The 19,912-nt window shown below is 52.2% G+C and overlaps 1 protein-coding gene across 2 annotated transcripts in view; it reads left to right on the forward strand.

Annotated features, from left to right (window-relative positions):
* The window catches only part of TTC28 (tetratricopeptide repeat domain 28), a 139,404-nt gene that overhangs the window by 90,746 nt on the left and 28,746 nt on the right, over positions 1-19,912 (forward strand). For both annotated transcript variants that reach the window (XM_088525040.1, XM_088525041.1), the window contains exons 5-9: positions 8,156-8,663; positions 14,966-16,307; positions 16,908-17,431; positions 19,207-19,316; positions 19,393-19,522. In XM_088525040.1, the coding sequence (XP_088381166.1) occupies positions 8,156-8,663; positions 14,966-16,307; positions 16,908-17,431; positions 19,207-19,316; positions 19,393-19,522 (2,614 nt within the window). The remainder of the gene's footprint in view (positions 1-8,155; positions 8,664-14,965; positions 16,308-16,907; positions 17,432-19,206; positions 19,317-19,392; positions 19,523-19,912) is intronic.

Here is a 19,912-nt window from a genome sequence, read left to right on the forward strand (position 1 = left end):
CAGAGAGAAGTTTTGCCTCACAGCATTTGAGTCCTGTGCACAGCCGGGCTCTGCGCTGTCCGTGCGGAGCCCTGGGCCCTTCTCCTGCTGCTGCGCCAGATCTCTGGGCTGGGTCACAGGTACGAGCTGCTTCCAGCGCGGCATCCTGCAGCCCATCCGGATGGCGCCGCTCCGGAATGGGCTGCTCTCCTCACCCCAGGCAGCTGCCCAGGCTCAGCACATAGTGAGTGAAATGCTGCTGGTCTGCGTGGCGGGTGGGTTGGATGGTTTTATACTTGTTGATAGTTTTTAAGAGAGCGTGAGAAATGCGTGCAGCGAGGTAAAGACTTTGGTTAGGTGACATCTGCCTGCAAAATCTCACTCGTACCAGGTTGCGATTCCTGTAGCGTGTCTGGGAAAACACAGCGCGCCCAGGAATTCTCTGTGGTGTCTTTGCAGGATTTGTTTACTGCATGTGCAGGCAGACTGTGTGCGCCCTGTCCTTTCTGAACACTGTGTAAGGCACTGCCAAGAAAACCCCTCTGTTGATCGTTTTGTTCACCCATCATTGGTCATTTGGGTGCTCAGCAGTGGGCTGGGTGCTGCTTCTGCACCGTTTAGCTTTGGGCAGATTCTGCATCATTTATTGCCATGGTTTGGGCCTGCCAGTTGGACAGGTGAATGGGGGGCCCTGGGATACTGGGACTTTGCCCAGGCAGTTTTTGGCTTTGGAAATTCTCCCCTAGCTGCGGGATTCGCCCGTTGCCTTTCCCAGGCTCATCACGTGCGCTCTGAATTGTGCTGTCTCCCGGTCTTGGTCTTGAGCCTCTGCCTGGAATTTGGAAGATGAGTAGAAAAGCAGCGTCTAGAAGCCAGTGGTTAAAAATTCGCAAACTCCTTAGAAAACACCAACAGAAACAGAGGCCTTTTACATGGCATTCACGTGGCTTTGAGCTGGAGGAGAAAAATGTTCCAGAATAATCTGTTCCAGTCAGCTCAGATACTTTGAGCCTTTCCGCTTCCAAGCATCTAAAGTCAAATCTATCTCAAGTCCATCTGATCAAAGAACATTTGGCCTCCTCCCAAGTCAGAAGCAGTGAGAGGGCCCTACAACATCTTGCAGGAGGGACAGCGCGAGGTTTGCAGAGCTGGACCAGGAGATGGGAGGAACAGAGGAGATGTGAGCACCGTACGTGCTTGGCCTGTACCTTTGCATTTGCATTTTTTAGAGAAAGGAAAAATCTGAAAATCTTATGGCTGCAGTTATCTTGTTGTGTTTGCAAACAGTCTGGAAAATGAGGGCAGGATATAAATACCTCTCAGAAGAGGACTGGAAAGGCTTCGGGCTAAAGCACTGAGTCATGCATGAAAACCTTGACTGAGATGTCAGCAGCGGCCTGGGGGGCAGAGTGGGGAGATCTCCAGCGGCGGTGGAGCTCTGCAGGGCGAGCAGAGCCGGTACCTCCGCGCTGCTCTGCCCTCCTGTCTTCTGTGCCTTTTCCCCATCCTTGGCGAAGCCACTGCTTCAAAATAATTTATTACAGTTGTCTACTGGAGCAAAGCAGATTATCTACTGCCTGCAGCAGTGTGAAATGAGAAATATGAGCATATACCCTTGCTCCTTATAGCTTTATTACATTTGACTTAAGTTCCAGAAGAAAATGAGAGACAAGGAAGGGCTTTGTTACTCACTTATATATGTTATTAATACCACCACTGTTAATACAATAAATGATAAGCTTAGAGTGCAACCTCTGCTACTGTAGTGAAGAGGAACTGACTTTCACTTTTTAAGCATTTTTGGGTTGGAGATTGGGAATGCTGAAGAGTTTTTTTGCTAAGAATTGTCTGTGTTTTGTTTACTGATAGCACAAAACCCTTAAGAGAGTACAGCCCGTTGGCATAGTGCTGCATATGGACTTTGCATGAGTGTTCTCCCATTTCCATAGCGTAAAAAACACAATATTTTATGGAAAAGGGAAAGCAGCAAGGGATGGGTGTTTGTAGTGCATCAATATAAATAAGTATTTTTTAGTTTGTTTTTTTCAATATGCCTTCTGTCTTTTTGGGAGTCTTTTAAGGGATCTTTTAAGTCCTCGAGGTACTTTTCAGAAATTGAAACAAGCTGCTTTTTGATTCAGCCTCTGCGTGAGAAACAGCTTTCCAAATCCCATGTCACTTGACAAGCAACAGTGTGGTTGATTAGACTGCTAACCACTGGAGCAGAAGACGACTCCTAATCTCTGCTCTCCGAAGAGGTGAGGGACCAGGCCCAGTTCCTAGCAACTTGATGGAAAATTATCCACAGAAAAGAGAAACTGGTAAAGATATCCTTGCACTGTTGTGGACTTGATACTTAAAAAAGTTAGGAAATAGTTCAAAAAAGGGTCATTTTTCCTTTGAAAACTGTTATCTGATCTGGCCCTTGCATGAAGACTCTCAGAGCCTTCTTGCTGATTTGAGGCCAGTTTTGATATTTTCATTATTAATGGGAAAGAAAGCAGCCTGATTGGGACCAGACTGCTGAGAGTCACTTGTTACCCAGAGCAATCTATGGATTTAGGCCTCGGTGTTGCATGAATGGGCACATTCCAGATGTGCAACTGCCTGTAGCTTCCCACTGAGCACCTAAAATAATGGAAGGGCCCAGGAGGATTTCCAGGGATGGGCCTGAAGGCTGAATGGAAGTGGACGGGGCCTGAGGCGTCCCGGGAGGCTCGTTCCCGTGCCGAGAGTCCATGTGGCTTGGATGGTTGTCACAGCTGCCCGTCTCCGATGGCCGCGTGGTCCTGCCTGTGGCTGCTTCGGAACAGAGTGCTGTCTCCGCTGAGCTGCTGCAGTTGCTGCTCTCACCGATCCTCAAGAAAGTGTTCGTGTACTCGGGTCCATAATTTCTAGAGTCACTGCTGATTCTTTGCTAGACCGTGAGGGTAACCTGATCTGTGGAACCCAGACCTCAGCGTGGTTCCTGCCCGCAGGCCCTAGCTGGGCAGAGCGGGCCAGCGCAGGCGTGAGCGAGCGGTGCTGCTCTGGGACGCGAGGTGGGCACCAAAGTTCTCTGGACTTCTTAACGGGACAGCAGCTCTGCCTTTCTCCTTAGTACTTCAAGCTGCCCTTGAAGTCCCAAGCTCTTCAGGTCCTGTAGTTTTGGCCTAATGAAACTTAGGAGAGATTTGACTTTGTCTGCAGAGTGATTGTATGTCTTCCTGGCCATTTTTTTCTGCCATTATTCAAATCACTAAAGCTGGATCTTTGTTTGGCACAGACGTTTGGCTCTGTTGTTCTGTGTACAAAGTTACAGCCCTTTTCTTTTCCAATTCTTATTGTTCCCATGTATCCTTCTATTTCAAACAGCTCGTCTCTGAGAAAGCTCCAATTAATCACTGCAACATCTAACCTGTGGTGTAGGTACGAGTTCCAGGCTCGACGCCCTCGTTAAAAAGAGCAGCGTTTGCCTCCGCATTCTTGATTTCAGCGTCTTGTTGCATGCAGATGGCAGTCTCACTTCATTAGGGATCCAGCACTTAGCTCCCACATACACTTAATCCTACACACTTAGTCCTCGTTCATCCTTTGAGGAAGTCATTCCCATTCTAACTCAAATTCTTCACCACAGCAAGAAAACTGGAGTATCAGCTATTAGGAAGACACCATAGGAATTCACCTGAAGGCTCTGGATCCTTCAGGGCACTGGTGTTGCATTAAATCTTAAAATGACAAGCCTCATGCAGGTCCACGCAGTTCAAACTTTAATGGAATTAAGTAATGAGAGGAAACCTGAGCAGTGCAGGAAATCTGCACATGCATTGAAAGCAATGTGCTTTGTGTGGACTTGTGATTCGAAAGGGAAATACAATACTTCCTGCGGATCTTTAAATGTCCCAGCTTGACCTCCACAATACATGGATTTTAGTTGGTGGAAATGCAATCTCCTCGTTTTGCTTACCCCTCACAGTATCTGCAAAACCTAGCACTTCACAGAATCCCAGAACGGTTGGGGTTGGAAGGGACCTCTGGAGATCATCTAGTCCAATCCCCCTGCTCCAGCAGGGACACCCAGGGGCACAGGGTGGCAGCCAGGCGGGAGCTTCTCCGGGTTCTCTGAGATCCCAGACTTCTTGTGCTGGCTTGTTCTTCCAGGACCGGGTTCCTCCAGAGCACGAATCGCTTCGGTGTCACCATCTCAGCGAAGCTTGTGGTTTGTTCCTAACGTCATCACCAAAATTGTCGGTTCAGCCATCCTCCCTAAAATGACTGCATAGAGGGGCCTTTTAGAGAATGTCCAAGGGAGCAGGTACGTGAGGCCCAGGTGATGCTCGGATTTTATGCTGTGATCTGCTCTGTAGTGCTCCTGACTGGCGTGTTTTGTGTTACTGCTTTTCTTGCGGGAATCGGAGCCTGGTGCTACAGGGACCCCCTGGATCTCGCCCGCTCCGGGCTCTTCTGCCACCAGCCAAAGTGCTCGCTTGGTCAAGGGCATTTTCAGCCCCACTGATGGGGCTACTCTGTTTTGGTTTTACAGCTTTTCTAGGCACACCTTAACACCTGGCTTCTAATTAATAAGGGAGGAGATCAAATGAATAGTGGTTTTTGTTTGTTTGTTTGTTTTCTGCTGGGCCAGTGTTGCTTTGGTCTTCTCATGAGCAGCTGAAACTCAGTGTTCCCTTTGTAGCCTTTGGTATCAGGAAAAGCACAGGCTATGAACTGCCTTGCAGTCAAACTGTGGCACTCTTCAGATTTGCCTGGACTCGTGTAACTCCTTGTTTGATTCTTTTGCCATGAAGCAGGCAGAAGGATGATTAGTGCTTGAAGCATCATTGTGCTGTGGTGTAATTAAACAGAGACAGGGTTGGAAATGTCAGCACTGTCCACAGCGGCCTCAGGGATTAGCAGGCAGTCCTGTGCACGTGCAGAGCTGTGGATTTAATCCATTAATCAAGAGGGGACTGGAGCCGTCTCTTCCCACTGTGTTTTTGACATTGTTCTAATGTGTCGCTAATTCCTCGTAACAGGCTGTTCCTTTAATCCAGTAACGGTTACAAAGTTCCTTCCAGACATTAGGAGACTCGTGCTGTTGCTTCATGGCTCTCCCCTCCTTGGGCTTTGCTTTCAAAGTCGGTGCTTCCTGAGCTGCAGGTTGTAGAGCCGTTCACGAGCAGCCTTCCAGGATGGCTCCAGGGAAACCGCCTAATCTCCCTGCTTCTCCGTAACAGGATTGAAGCGCTGTCCTCTGCACAAGGATGCGCTGGAGAGAGCGGAGCCGCGCAGCGCGCTAGGTACCCGCGCGGTGGCCGCGTCCGAGCAGCTGTGTGCTGGGGTGGGTGCTCCTGGGGCAGGCTGCTCTTCCCCTGCGGGCTGCCTGCTAGGAGCCCCTCTCGGCACCGCGCTCGCAGCAGCTCGCGTCTCCGCGTTGCTCCGAGCCGCCTGCAAGGGCAGGTTTGCCTGGGAGACGTGCGGAGCTGCTGGCAGCGGGTCCTGCTCGTCTGAGAGCTTCCATCCGGGCTGGAGGTGGCGCGAAGCCTCCGTTTGGAGCCGCCCTCGTGGGGAGGGCGAGGAGGGCCGTGTACCCCAGGTACCAGCCGGGCGCTGGGCCGGGGACGCTGCTCGTCCTCTGGCGTGTATGCACTGCAGCGCTTCCCCCTGCACCCATCAGGGATGAAATACGGGTTCCTGGAGAGCAAGGCTTGCTGGAAATATAGGTTGCTGTGTAAAAGACTGAGACCTTCCACAGAGAGATAAATGGGATTTGACAGGGATATTGATTCCAGTGCATTTTTTTTTCTGGAGATAATTACCTTAAAGCATCACTGTTCCTTCTTTCTGCATGCAGATAATACCCAGGAGGGGAATCCTGCCTCCTGCATCCTCTCCTCTTCTCAAAAGCATACCATGCAAGGGGAAAGCTGCTTGTAGCCCTGCCACAGAAGGCGGTTTTGAGTGATGATGACATCTGCTGTATTTGGGTGTAAAATTTGCATTAGTACATAAATCAGTAGATCTCTAAGGCTGATTGTGAAATAATGGTGGGTTCTGTGTAAATGAAAAATGAGCTCAGTAGAAGTGAACCAGAAATGAACCGGAAAACCTTTGTACTCATGCAAGAGCATATCTGATGAGAGTACACGGTGAAGTTCTCCATCCTGGTGACTCTGTCTTGAGTAAGTGTCATGGATAAAGGCAGTGGGTCCTTTGGGATGCGATTCCAAGAGTCTCAACAAGATCTGTGACCCATGCTGGCTTTTTGCCTGAATTAGGTCAATTCACATTATTTTCTTCAGCTAACTAACTATGTTCCCAGTATCTCTTCTGGCATGTGTTTCAGTTCTCCTCTACCTCAGGACCAAGCCTGTCTTGGCAGGAACAATAAGAACAAGAGCCATGGAAAATGGCTGCGACTTTGTGTCCCTACAGGCTGGTAGTAGCTGCAAACAGAGGGCACAACACGTTCACATGCCTGTGCTCATAAACGCGGAGGGTTGTTGGAGCTCATCAGTTTGGAAGGCTACAGTCCGAACGGCCTGATGGTCCTTAGCGAGGGCCCAGGCTGCAGCGCAGGGGCCGCGCTGGCCCGAGGGCAGCCGAGCGCGGCTGCTGGGGCAAGAGCAGGAGCTCAGTGAGGCTGCGGCTGCTGCGCTGGGCGCTGTTGGAGCAGCAGAGGGGACCCTGTCTGCTTGCATCCTGCTGTGTGCTCAGTGACACTGTCCCCGGGTCTCCGGGCATAGCGCAAACATCTTGCCCGTTGGGAAATAGGACATGTGAACAGTAGACCACAAGGGACTTCCTAGGAAGAGCCCGAAGCCCTAGGTCTGCTCCCTGAACAGCAATGCTAGCCTAAGGATGCAAGGGGAGTGCACGGCCCGGGCAGGAGAGAGGTGAGACTGCCTCTTTGTTGGTGGCATGGAGCTGGGCCGTCTTGGTGCAGTGTCCCGGGATACTGCATCACCATCCCACGTGGAAGGGTGGACCGGGTCTTTACTGAGCTCTGGTGGCGTGGGACTGATCTCCATGCAATTGCTCCTGGTGCGCTCTCGAGTTTGGAGAAGATGGCTCTGCGGGAAGTGGGTCACAGGTGTGGCTGGTGGCGAAGAAAATTCCTCTGCAGGAGGATGACTGGGGTCAGGGCTCAGAGCAAGCAGCCGTGCCGAGGCCTGTGCTGGGCAGAGACACACGCGGCTCTGCACTGGGCTCCATGCCCTGTGCTCTCACATGTGCTCTGCCTTCCCCAGGTGGAAAAGGAGCCAGTGTCCTGGCACATGCAGCAGGCAAAGGAATCTGACTCTCAAATTATTCGTCTTGCTAAATGCAGTTGTTTTTACATGGCAAGAGCTCAGGATTTCAAATAGCTGCTTGTATTTGTTTAGGGTATCTCCAGGGGAGGGGGTGCGGCTGCTTGAAGTGCTGTTGTCTTTGCTGCAGTGCCAAGGTTGTCTGGGCCTTGGTAACGAATGGTTTTGTGCTGCAAGGACGCCCACGCAGCGGGGATCGTGCTCTTGGGGGCTCAGTGTGGCCAAGCAGAAGTACGTGCAGGTGCTGGTGGGCACACGGTGACCGGCTCGGGGCCAGCGCCCCGATCTCCGGACTGCAGGCTCCCCGGAGCTCTGCCGTGGCCGTGGGCCCGGCCGACGGTGCGAGGAGGCCGCCACGCTGACGTGAGCTCAGTGTGGGACAAGGCCCCTGCTCCTTGGTAACGTTTTCTGCAGCTGGGTATCGTTCCTTGTCTGCATTCCCATGAGCTGCTCTACACAGGACTTCTGTTTGCTTTAGAGAGACTGCATGTGGATGTCGGTGTGTATGAGAGGTAACGTGCTGGTGGCTGCCGTGGGGCAGTGCTGCTCCGAGGCGGCTCAGGCTCATCCGTCCCTGCGGCAGCTCCCGGGATGCAATTCCCAACAGCCACGGCCCCTTCCTCTCTGTCCAGCACCCGCACGCCGTATGCCCCAGAGAGAGGCAATCGCCCGGCACTCCTGGTCTGGCTCTTCCAAGCCAGCCCCATTCCTACTGCCTTCAGCTAAGCTGCCCGAGGAGAGTGCAGAAACTGCAGCCAGGAGGTTTCCCTGCTGGCACCTGCAGTCTCTGCAGAGAGGCCTTTTGTGACTGTGATTTCTGGGACTGGGCTGGGGCCGTCTGACTGTTTCCATGAGGACTTGTACTTACCTTTTCTCTCTTACCCCTGCAGGCAGCGTCCTCAGCACTGAGCAGTTTGGGCCATGTGTACACAGCCATTGGGGACTACCCAAACGCGCTGGCTAGCCACAAGCAGTGCGTCCTCCTTGCAAAGCAGTCCAAAGATGAACTCTCTGAGGCACGGGAGCTGGGCAACATGGGGGCAGTGTACATTGCAATGGGGGATTTTGAAAATGCCGTGCAATGCCATGAACAACATCTTAAGATCGCCAAGGAACTGGGGAACAAGCGGGAGGAAGCCCGAGCCTACAGCAACCTAGGCAGTGCTTACCACTACCGGAGGAACTTCGACAAAGCCATGTCCTACCACAACTATGTGCTGGAGTTGGCCCAGGAGCTGGCTGAGAAGGCCATTGAGATGCGAGCTTATGCTGGTCTGGGCCACGCAGCTAGATGTATGCAGGACCTGGAGAGGGCTAAGCAGTACCATGAAGAACAGTTGCACATTGCTGAGAGCCTCCAGGACCGAGCTGCTGAAGGCAGAGCCTCCTCCAATCTAGGTAAGGCCCTGATGTGGAGCACAACTTGTCAGCCAGCGAATGCAATGATTATCTGAGCTGCTGCCAGGATCCTGGAGGGTTGCCGTGTGCTAGCTGCTTAGATACCCAGCTTGGCCAGTCTGTCTTCATAAAATAAACAGGTGCTTGACAGATTGCATGCTAATGTCACGCATCACATACTGAATTACTAACCTGCTTAGAAAGGTATCGGGACACACGTGGCCAAGGCTGAAGGGCAATGAGAGGGTAGAGCTATCCAGGTGTCAGAGGGAAAGGTAAGAAGCCTTGCACTAGGCAAGGAGCGACATAGTTTATTACTGGGCATCTTGTCTGGATCCTTGTCAGCAGGGCACATCAGTCTGTCGCAGCCTTGTAACTTAGGATTCACGTGGGTCAAATCCTAACTAAGTTTGCTTGCAGAGTGTTTTTATTAAAGTAACTGAGTCTAGGAATGCTGTTTTTTTCTGAGGAGAAGCCCTGGCATCCTGCTGACAGGCTGGGAGGAGCTGCCTGGTGCCAGAGAAGCCCCTTCCCGTTTGTCGTGGTGCCGCTGCGCAGGAGCGCTGGCCCTGGGCCGCTGCCCTGGGTGGCCGCGGCGCGGCTCCTGCCCCGCGTCCGCTCGGCTGCGGTCGGAGCCGAGCTGCGCGCGGCAGAGCGGAGCCACGCGGGGTGCCGGCAGCCTGGATCTCCGCTCCTGCGGGCTGCCCACGCTGTAAATTAGCTTCTGTTCCTACCTGGCAGTTGGTGCTTGGTTCATTTGTAGATGCTAATTGTACTCTGATGTTATCAACAGCAGGTAATTGAAATAGACTTGATAAATTACTTAATTTCTTTTAATAGCTGAGTCTTGGAGAGCTGAATGAAGAAGATAAGGTGAGCTGGAGAAAACAAAACAGTCCTTGCTGTATAATGAGTGTTTCGAGTTTCCTCCTCCCTTACACGAATTATGGCAATGCGTGAGGCAGAGCAGGTTTGAGGCAGGAGCCCCGTGGGGCGGCGAGCGCCGGAGAGCCCAGCGAGGGCCCAGCAGCGCTGGGGTCCCTGACGCTCGCGAGGGGGCTGCAGCAGGGCCCTGCCTGTGTCCCAGGCACAGAGGAGTGGGAACGCGGGCTCCCTGCCGGAGCAGGGAAGGGGGAAGGCCCTGGGCCGCGCTCGGGAGTGCTCTGGCTCTGCAGCTCCCCTGGGGACTGCAGGAGCGTCCTCTTGCGCTCGATGCGTCTGTGTGCCGGGGTCGCTGCCTCCTGGCTGGGGCACGCGCAGCTTCCCGGGGAGTTTCCTGAGCAAATCCAGACCCCTGGGCTGCGTCCCGGGAGCTAGGAGCTCTCCTTTGTCTTGGTTTGTTCCCTGCTCCAGCATCCGAGCAGTCCTCCCTTGTCTCCTGCATCGTTTGCTTCAGGTGACTCACCTGCATTTTTAATTCTCTCAACATTTTGCTGGCTCAGAACCAGTGAACTAAGTTGGGACTAGAGGGTTCATCTTGATCCAATCATGACTCTTGCAGCAGCTTGGGATTTAATGGCACTTTCACTATGTGATTCCTGAAATTTTTGCATAAAGTTGGAAAGAGTTTTGGTGCAGCAGAGAATGAATCTTTTGTGTTGTATTTAAGCCAAAATATAACTTTAAGTTGGTATGCTGAGTCAGCTGCTCTGCACTTCATATTAGAATAATTTTTCTAGCTTCTGAGTGCAGGGCTCACGTTTCGGCTGCTATTTGGCTTTATTTTTATGCCCTCTCTGTCAAGGCTGTTACACTGGGAAAAGAGAACATGCAGTTCTTGTTGAGAAAGTCTATTACCGTTGTTTAAAATGCATCCCATACCAATTAAAAAGTCAAGTCTTAATTGTTTCTTTCATCTGGTCCACATGCAAAACAAAACCTCATCAAAATAACCATGCTGACAGGCAAAAAAAAAAGTATATCTAAATGTATGTTTCCAAGCCAGAATGTTAAGAGTTGGCCTCTTTGCTGAAACAACAGAAATTTTCTGTTTGCATTTCACTGATTTAGATGGAAAGCTCTCTTAAGTGTATTATCTAATGCTGAGCAAGACAGACACAGCATATAACATAGCCCAGCTGCTGTAGTGCTCTGCAGAGAGATGTAATACGCTCTGTGACTCGGTAAGCAGAAGGTAATGGACTGAGGGCAAGTCGCAAGTTATCAAGCCCTTCACAACAAGGAGATCTGGAGTTTAACCAGGAGTCGCAGGCTGTCAACCTTTCCAGAGCAGATGGCGTTTCCCAATTCCCAGGCTCCGCGCCCGGCCGCAGTGCCGGGGCTTCCCTGTGCGTGTCCCCGTGCCGCCCGCTCCGGAGCCCCGCGGGGCTGGGCCGCTGCCCGGCTGTCTCCCCGCGCGCCCTGCCAGGGCCGGCTGCTCGCTGGACTGTCCTGTGCCGCGGGAACGGCTCCGCACTCCGATGCTTGGAAGTGACGCTGTGTTTCTGGGTCCTTCCTCGCCACGCGGCCGGCACAGGTGAGCGGCAGCTCTAGCAGCTAGTGCGATAGCGGGCCCGGGCCGAGGGGAGCACAGCTTTGCTCTGTGTGCCACGCGCTTGGCTTTGTCCCGGGTGTTTCCTGGTAAATATTTGCTCTTTGTTTTTCTACGTTCTTGGCAGCGGAGACGCTGACGGCAACATTCAGAGCTGTGAAAGCGTCGTTTCCCCTCCATCTGCGAGCCGCACTTTTGCCTGTCAGGAGTGGGCACGGAGGATACACTTGCTGGGTGACAAGGTTGGGGACTGAGTGAGAGCCTGTCCCCTGCCAGGGCTGTCCTGCATCGTCACTCCCGGCAGCCGATGGGAACTCAGCAGGAGGAGCCGTACGGGGTCTCTGCCAGCTTTTTGTTTTGTTTTGTTTTTCCTCCGAGAGCGCCCTTGGTTTCTCAGGCAAGGTTCTGGGAACAAGCCAGGCTTGTGCACTGCACCACTTCCCCGTCGCAGTGAAATGGAGGCTGTCGGGGTACTCGAGCTCTGGGCAGAGCGGGGCCAGCTGGGGCATCCTGCCCCCTAAGTGACCTGCGATGACAAAGATTTTTCCTCCCCTGTTCAGCCAGCTGGGAGTGTTTGCCCAATTAAGGGTAGCGTCCCCGAATACTGCCTGAGATGTGGTCCAGGGGAGGTGAGGGGGCTGAGACGGAGAATTAGGATGATGAACTTTGTAGCGGGAAAAGGATGCCCATCACAGGGGTCCCAGAGGAGTCCGAGTTACCCAGGAGCATGGGAAGGGGCCTCCTGCGGCGCTGGACCAGCCTGCTGTCCCGCATGCCATTTTGTAATCCCAGTGCCACAGCTCACAACTAACCAAGTGCCACCTGGGCAGCGGTTTGCTTGCTTTGTGTCCCACTGCAGGGCTGTCCTAAGGCCCTGTCGTTCCGGCAACTAGAAGCTTTTTCTAGGATTCCTGCTCCTCCATGCTCATTCTAGACCTCATGAATTAACAGGTCCCTCTGTTCTTGTTTCCAGATGATGGTGCCCTACCATCATCTAGTAGTAGGAATTCTTGTTATTAATGTTATAGTGCATGTTTTGCATTAGTGTTGATTCCATCAGCCCATTCTTGCTTCTCTTGCACATAGGATTGTCCTGTCCTTCCTGCATAACGCCCCAACCCTCCTCTGCTGGCTGAGCTTCCTGGCCGTGTCTCAACAGCAGGTCTCAGTGTAGCAGACACTTCATTGTGCCAAAGCTGCCAGTAAAAAGATTAAGTAAGGTTTGTCCTGATCTCTGCCTTCTCACTCTTCATTCATAATTTCCCATGTGAGGCAATATCAGATGCTTTACTGAAGTGCTGGTAAATTTAATTACCGGGTTTTCATGTCCAGGAACCAACATGTCTCATCAAAGTTGGGCTCGTCTAAGCAGCCAGAAAACCCGTGTTTGCTTTTAGCCTGTTCTGCTCTCTTCATCCTCTTTAGTGTTGCTGCCAGCGGGCCCCTTTCCTACAACTGATCCTGCAGAGCCGCTCTGGCGAAGAAGGTTTACGTGTCTTGTCTCTGTGAAGGATCCGTCCATTTAGCAAGAAGAGATTAGGGACTGTTTTGACTGAGCGGATTCCCGTCACCGCTGCCGTCCCCTGCCATCCCCGGTGGAAGCGTTAGCGCATCCGATGGAGGGCCGGTGGCCGGGGATGCTCCACCAGAGCCTCCAGGCTGTGGCACAGCTGGGCAGGAGTTGGCTCGGAGCTAGGGAAGGGCCCTGGGGAGCCGGTCCCCTGTGCTGGGAACTGCAGCTTGGTTGCGATTTGCAGTGCGAGGAAAGAGAAAAGAATTGGCGTCAGCAGCCAAATGTCCATTATTTCAGTCCTTTTTCATTCTGCTCATGTTTTCCAAATTGCCTTGTCCCGAAGCATCGTGGTAGTAGGAAAGCAAGTAGTTTCTGAATAACTCGCTTTGATAGAAATACAGATAATCCAGCCAGAGTGTTCATGCTCACGTAATGGAGTTTGAGTTTTCAGCCCTACATGAATTTAAAAAATGAATCTGCAAGGTCCAAATTGCTTCAGGGAAGCAAATTTCAGGCATCGTGTTCCAGCCGCGCTTGGAAAGCCATCTGTCTTCACATTTCTGCTCATGAGCACAGAGCAAGAGGGGCTGCAGCCTGCGCCTGCCGCTGGTGCCTGGGGAAGGCAGCCAGCTCCACCTCTTCTCCTTGTGCTGCTTGTGCTGTGGAGTCACAAGTTGGGAATTGTTTTCTTGTAGGGGCAGTGAAGAATCTGAAGTTGTCTTGGGGAAATAGTGGTGTGTGGTGCCTCCTTCTGCGGCACCTGGACCCCCAGGTCTCTTTGTGAGTGTTTGCAAAGCCCCCCGTCCTGCAGACGGAGTTTCGTTAGTGCTCACGTCACAGCACTGCCTGTGTGGGGGAGTTCGGGGCTGTGCTGCAGGCAGATGTTTTAGTGATGTGCTCAGCCAGACGCAGCTCCCATCACCTGCTCCCTCTGTCCTGGGCTGCTGCAGCTGTAGGAGAGCGTTTTGTGAGGACTACAAGTTCTACCACACCTGGGCTTTGTTGGTCACTACTGTGATTCAGGCTCGTTTTTTCATTTTTGTCAGCTCAGTTGGAAAGTTGCTTGCCTTTTGAAACACCTCAGTCTATTTTAGTTATTGCTTCCACTTCTTCAGGCATAGTGAGTATGGCTGCGTCTCCAAAGATCCAGGCATTTCTGAGCTTCATATAGACCCCTGCTAGTGTAAAGGTCTGTGATGGGGGCTGCAGCGCCTCAGATGTATTGCTGATACCAGGATCCTCAGCTCTGCCGTGGGGTTTGGAGGAAGGGCTCTTTTCTTCCGCTTTCTGGAAGGCTTCCTGAGGGGCCGCTCCTGGCTGGTCTGAATTGTCAGTAAAGACCTTAGGAGTGAGTATTAGATGTTTTTCTTCAGGTTTAATTTATAGAGCTAGCATGTGGAGACTATGGTCCCAAATACAACAATTGAGAGTCTGGAGCCATGGCTGTCCTCTTCCCATCACACTCTGGGTGAAAAACATAGTATTGCGAGCATGGAGGAGGAGAGATACCGTGTGTCTCCATACCCTGGTGTTCAGTTTGAAGTGGCAGTCAGGAAAAAAGCCGATGTGAACAGTATGAGGAGCAAAATGGAGAAAGCACAAAGGTAAATTGATGCCTGACCTTCATCGTGAGTCCTGTGTGCAGCAATGATCAACTGTCTCCAGTTACTGCAGACTTAGAGGGCATGGAGACCTCAGCTGTGGATAAATCCTCCTTTAAGAGGTTGACTATGTTAAGATTGTTTCCCCAAGAAAGCTGTAGTAATGGAGGATATGACAAAAAAGATAACAAAATACACCATCATGTACAGAAATGAGGTTCAGAGCTGCTGTTCCCATATCTCATAAGAAGAGCAGGGAGATTTCAGTGAAATCAAAGGACAAATGCATTTCTGCACAGTGTGCTTGCTGTTCGAATGCGGAATCCTAGAGTCAGGCACCAGCTATCACTGAAGAGGAAAATGGAACATAATTCAGAAAGCTTTATATGAGGTCAAGCTCTCCAGTGGTATGGTGAATATGTGTTTCAGGTGTAAAATAAAACCTTCCAGGGGATTCGCCTGTTTGGAGCCAGGAGCCCATTCATTTAGAAATACTGTTCTGCATCGGTGGTGCCAATGATCTCCAGGGAGCTGTGGGGAGAGGATGGGGATGTCCAGTGTTGAGAGTATAGAGAAAGGGCCAGAGCATGGGTGCCAAGGGCTGGGGTGCAGAGGAGTCCTGGCATGGCAAGGTGTTGTGGAAGGCTTATGTGGAGGACAGTTTTTGTCCAACCTGTTTTTGATTTTTCTCCTCCAGGAATCATCCACCAGATGAAAGGTGACTATGACACTGCGCTGAGGCTGCATAAGACACATCTGTCCATCGCTCAGGAGCTAAGTGATTACGCTGCCCAGGGCAGGGCCTACGGCAACATGGGCAATGCCTACAACGCTCTGGGCATGTATGACCAGGCAGTGAAGTACCATCGGCAGGAGCTGCAGATTTCCATGGAAGTGAATGACCGTGCCTCGCAGGCATCCACGCATGGGAACTTGGCAGTTGCCTATCAAGCACTGGGTGCTCACGACCGTGCTCTGCAGCACTATCAAAATCACCTCAATATTGCCCGAGAGCTGCGAGACATCCAGAGTGAAGCACGGGCCCTCAGCAACTTGGGCAACTTCCACTGCTCTCGAGGAGAGTATGTACAGGCCGCCCCTTACTATGAGCAGTACCTGCGCTTGTCCCCAGAGCTGCAGGACATGGAAGGGGAGGGGAAGGTTTGCCATAACCTTGGCTATGCCCACTACTGCCTTGGGAACTATGAAGAAGCTGTAAAGTACTATGAGCAGGATCTTGCTTTAGCAAAGGATCTTCATGACAAGCTGAGCCAAGCCAAAGCTTATTGCAACCTTGGCTTGGCCTTCAAAGCCTTGATGGACTTCAGCAAAGCAGAGGAGTGTCAGAAGTATCTGCTGTCCCTGGCTCAGTCTCTGAACAATTCCCAAGCCAAATTCCGAGCTCTGGGGAACTTAGGGGATATTTTTGTCTGTAAGAAAGATGTAAATGGTGCAATAAAATTTTATGAACAACAGTTGAGCTTAGCCCATCATGTTAAAGACAGGAGATTGGAAGCCAGTGCCTATGCAGCCTTGGGTTCTGCATACAGGATGATACAAAAATGTGACAAGGCTTTAGGCTACCATACACAAGAACTGGAGGTGTACCAGGAGCTGGGGGAAATGCCGGGCGAATGCAGAGCACATGGGCACCTTGCTGCAGTGTATATGTCTCTCGGGAAGTACACCATGGCTTTCAAGTGCTACGAAGAACAGCTGGAGCTTGGGCAGAAGCTGAAGGACCCTAGCATAGAAGCCCAAGTCTACGGTAACATGGGCATTACCAAAATGAACATGAACATCATGGAGGAAGCTATTGGCTACTTCGAACAGCAGCTGGCCATGCTGCAGCAGCTTAGTGGAAACGAATCTGTGTTAGACCGAGGCCGAGCCTATGGGAACCTGGGAGATTGTTACGAAGCTCTGGGAGATTTTGAGGAAGCTATAAAGTATTATGAACAGTACCTGTCTGTGGCTCAAAGTCTGAACCGTATGCAAGATCAGGCAAAGGCCTACCGAGGCCTGGGCAATGGACACAGGTAATGAGTGCACGAGGCAGGAGCATGTGCGTACGGGAGCGCGTGGAAGTGCACAAAGGTGTGCAGGGATGGGATGGAGTGTGAAGGGTGGGAGATGTGCGTTGTAGGGATGAAGCATGCGTACAGAAGGGGAACTTGAGCAGCTCGGGGGCTGCGTAGGAGCGTCATAGAGATTGGGCCAAGCAGAGGAGTGCAGAATCACCTACGTCGTTCATCACCAAAGCGGGGTGGGACGAGTTGATGTCTGGTACAAGAATAGGAGAATGCACCATGTTGATGGTGGGATGCCTTTCTGTGACCATATGACACGTGCATGAGGATGTAGGACTGAATAGCAGATGCTGAGAAGAGAGTGATTTAGTCTGTACTACTGTCTCAAGTAGGGAAGCTGACATGGTTCTGCACTTAGAGCAGGGAATTTGTAAGGTAGCAGAGGAAGGAGGCAGATTCAAACGTGCTGGGGCTGACTCCTTGGGGGAACGTTTGTCTGTGCCCGAAAGATTTGAGCTTATGGTGGAGATGAAGTTTCTGGAGGAAGTGACAAAACATGTTTCAAGGAAGGAGTGGTAAAAGAAGTGCTACTGTTTTCTTTCCCTGTAGGGCCATGGGGAGCTTGCAGCAGGCTCTGGTGTGCTTTGAAAAGCGGCTTGTGGTGGCACATGAACTGGGGGAGGCCTTTAACAAAGCGCAGGCCTATGGCGAGCTGGGCAGCCTGCACAGCCAGCTGGGCAACTACGAGCAAGCCATTTCGTGCCTGGAGCGCCAGCTGAACATCGCGCGGGAGATGAGGGACCGCGCTCTGGAGAGCGACGCAGCCTGCGGCCTCGGCGGCGTCTACCAGCAAATGGGAGAGTACGACACAGCCCTGCAGTACCACCAGCTAGACCTGCAGATTGCGGAGGAGACCAACAACCCCACGTGCCAGGGCCGGGCCTACGGGAACCTGGGCCTCACCTATGAGTCCCTGGGCACGTATGAGAGAGCGGTTGTCTATCAGGAGCAACATCTCAGCATTGCAGCACAAATGAATGACCTTGTAGCCAAAACTGTGTCTTACAGCAGTCTGGGGAGGACTCATCATGCCTTGCAGAACTACTCTCAGGCTGTGATGTATCTGCAAGAAGGTAGGAGGCTGAATTGTCTATTTCATGTAATGATGGATGCAGGGGAATAGCTGGGAGATCTGAATCAAAGAATGCTTGAGGTTGGAAGGAGAAAAGGAAGAAATGAACTACTGTGAGGATGGAACTAAAAGGTGGTTTGAGAGTAGCGTTTGATGCCAGAGCTCCTGCAGACATCCCGAGCTGTTGTTAGATGTCTGTGCTGCACCACACAGGTTTTTGGGGATGGCACAGCTTGTCAGTGACAACCTTGCTGGTATCTCGAGGGCAGAGCCCAGGCTGTGTCTTTTGGGGGCTTCTCAGCTGGCTCTGAGCTTGAACTCCTTACAGCCCCTTTGTAAAGGTCAGTTCTGTCCAAGCCTAGGGAGTGTCAACCTTCTTTATCCATAACATTGCAAACTGGGTCCTGGCTTGTAGATAGCCATATCAGATTGTTTTGGACACATCTGTTCTGGACAGTAGCTCCAAAGCGATGTGTGCTGAGCCGTGCTTTGCTATTAGCCTCCTGTCCTTTCCTTTCAAGCTAAAGTGGGAATGAGACCAGGAAGGTGAGTGTCCTCTAAGCTGTGAGTGGTAAAACCTTGTATTTGGATGGAGAGGTGACACAGGCACAGTCCTGAGCGTCTGGAAAGCATCTGCCTGCTGCTGAGCACCTACCCAGGACCAGCCACAGCCCCTGCTGCAGCTGGAGTCCAGCGGGAAGCAGCATCTGCTCAAGGTGGTGCCTCTGATGGGGATAGGCAGCATAGCTTCAGTGTATGAAACTGGAAGCTGCAAGATTAATTACATCATTTAGTCAGGATTTCCTCAAACTGACCTTGGCAGGATTCCAGAATGCTAAGGAAGCTCAATTAAATTGGAGAGGCAGAAATAAAGTACAGCTCCTTCTGCAATGTGCTGTTAAATCCTTGAAAGCAGTCTGTGAACACTGGCTGCTGCGAGGCTGTGCAGGGTGGCCAGGGCCTCCCTTTCCCGGCCTGTGTAGGAGCTGCCGTGAGCAGGAGGGTCCGTGGTGTCAGAGGGCCTGCGGAGGTGGGAGCTCTGGTGGGAGCTCCATGGTGGGATGGAGAATGACACAGAGGAAACTGCAGGAGGTGAGGTGAGATTCTGGGTAGCTCACACTAGCTCTCTGCTCTGGCTCAGTAAATAACCTGTACTGGGGCTGCCAGAGGGCTGAAGAGCATCTGGGAAGAAACAAGAAAAAATCACGTGGCAAGAGGTCCTTTTTCTGGCAGCTTTTGTAGCTTAGTGTGATTTTGACTGAAGGGCATTTAAGACATGAAAGCAAAGCTTCCTGGCTGGGCCTTTCTGTTTGTGTCTGAGGGGACTGCTCCTTAGCCTGCCTTGGAGCAGGGCTTGATCCGTGCTGCCACATTCCCAGTGCTGTCTCAGCTCCGTAGGCCCCTCTGGTGTTGGTGGGATTCGTGTGTTAGAGCACACAGAATCCCAGAACGGTTGAGGCTGGAAGGGACCTCTAGAGATCACCTAGCCAAACTCCCCTGCTCCAGCAGGGACACCCAGAGCAGGGGCACAGGGTGGCAGCCAGGCGGGTTTGGAAGATCTCCAGAGAAGGAGCCTCCAGGGCCTCTCTGGGCAGCCCCCGTCAGTGTCCCGGCCTGTCTCATTGCGGCGGTTACGGCTGCATTGGACCAAGGCCCTGGAGGCCCCCGGGCTGCTCCATGGCCTAGTGCCCAGCCAGGCTCAGGCAGAAATGCCCTCTCCTGGTGCGGAAGGCGCAGCTTTTCCTTTGGCTCTCGCTCACTCTCGTTCCTTTTCAGGACTGAGGCTGGCAGAGCAGTTGGGTCGCAGAGAAGATGAAGCCAAGATCCGCCATGGCCTGGGCCTCTCCCTCTGGGCGAGCGGGAACCTGGAGGAGTCCCAGCACCAGGTACGCTGTGGCGCGGCTGGTGCTGTGTGCCAGGTCTGTAAGGCCGAGGGTCACCACGGCTCTTTTCTCCTCCCAGCTTTACCGGGCCTCGGCGCTGTTCGAAACTATCCGACATGAGGTACAGCTGAGCACAGACTACAAGCTGTCGCTCTTCGACCTGCAGACATCCTCCTACCAGGCCCTGCAGCGAGTGCTCGTCAGCCTTGGTAAGAGATACCACAGGACGCTAAGACGTTGAGCTGCAGAGGTTGACCAAAGCTCCAGGGATGCAACTCATGGTACACCCTTCACTCCCTGAAGCCCTGGGCAGCATATTGATTTATCAAGGTGGGAGTAGGGATCTCCTGCTTTGGATTACAGGGAAATTCTGCTTCCTTTTTCATTCATCTTGCTTTCTATGAGTCAGTTTCCCATTGATCATGTGAGCGCTTGCAGCCGAGGTGGCCTGTGAGGCGGTCTTCCAGTGCAAGGAACACTGTTTCCAGAAATAAGTAGAATTACCCTGCTTTAGTATGGGTTGGGATAAGAGCTGTCCGTTGCAGACCACACAATATCTGAGAGCCAGCCTTGCCTGCTGAAGTGCAGTTCTTTCTTCC

This window comes from Tinamus guttatus, unplaced genomic scaffold, assembly GCF_059628265.1.
Source record: "Tinamus guttatus ecotype Peru unplaced genomic scaffold, ASM5962826v1 Tinamus_guttatus_pri_ptg000223l, whole genome shotgun sequence".
Lineage (NCBI taxonomy): Eukaryota > Metazoa > Chordata > Aves > Tinamiformes > Tinamidae > Tinamus > Tinamus guttatus.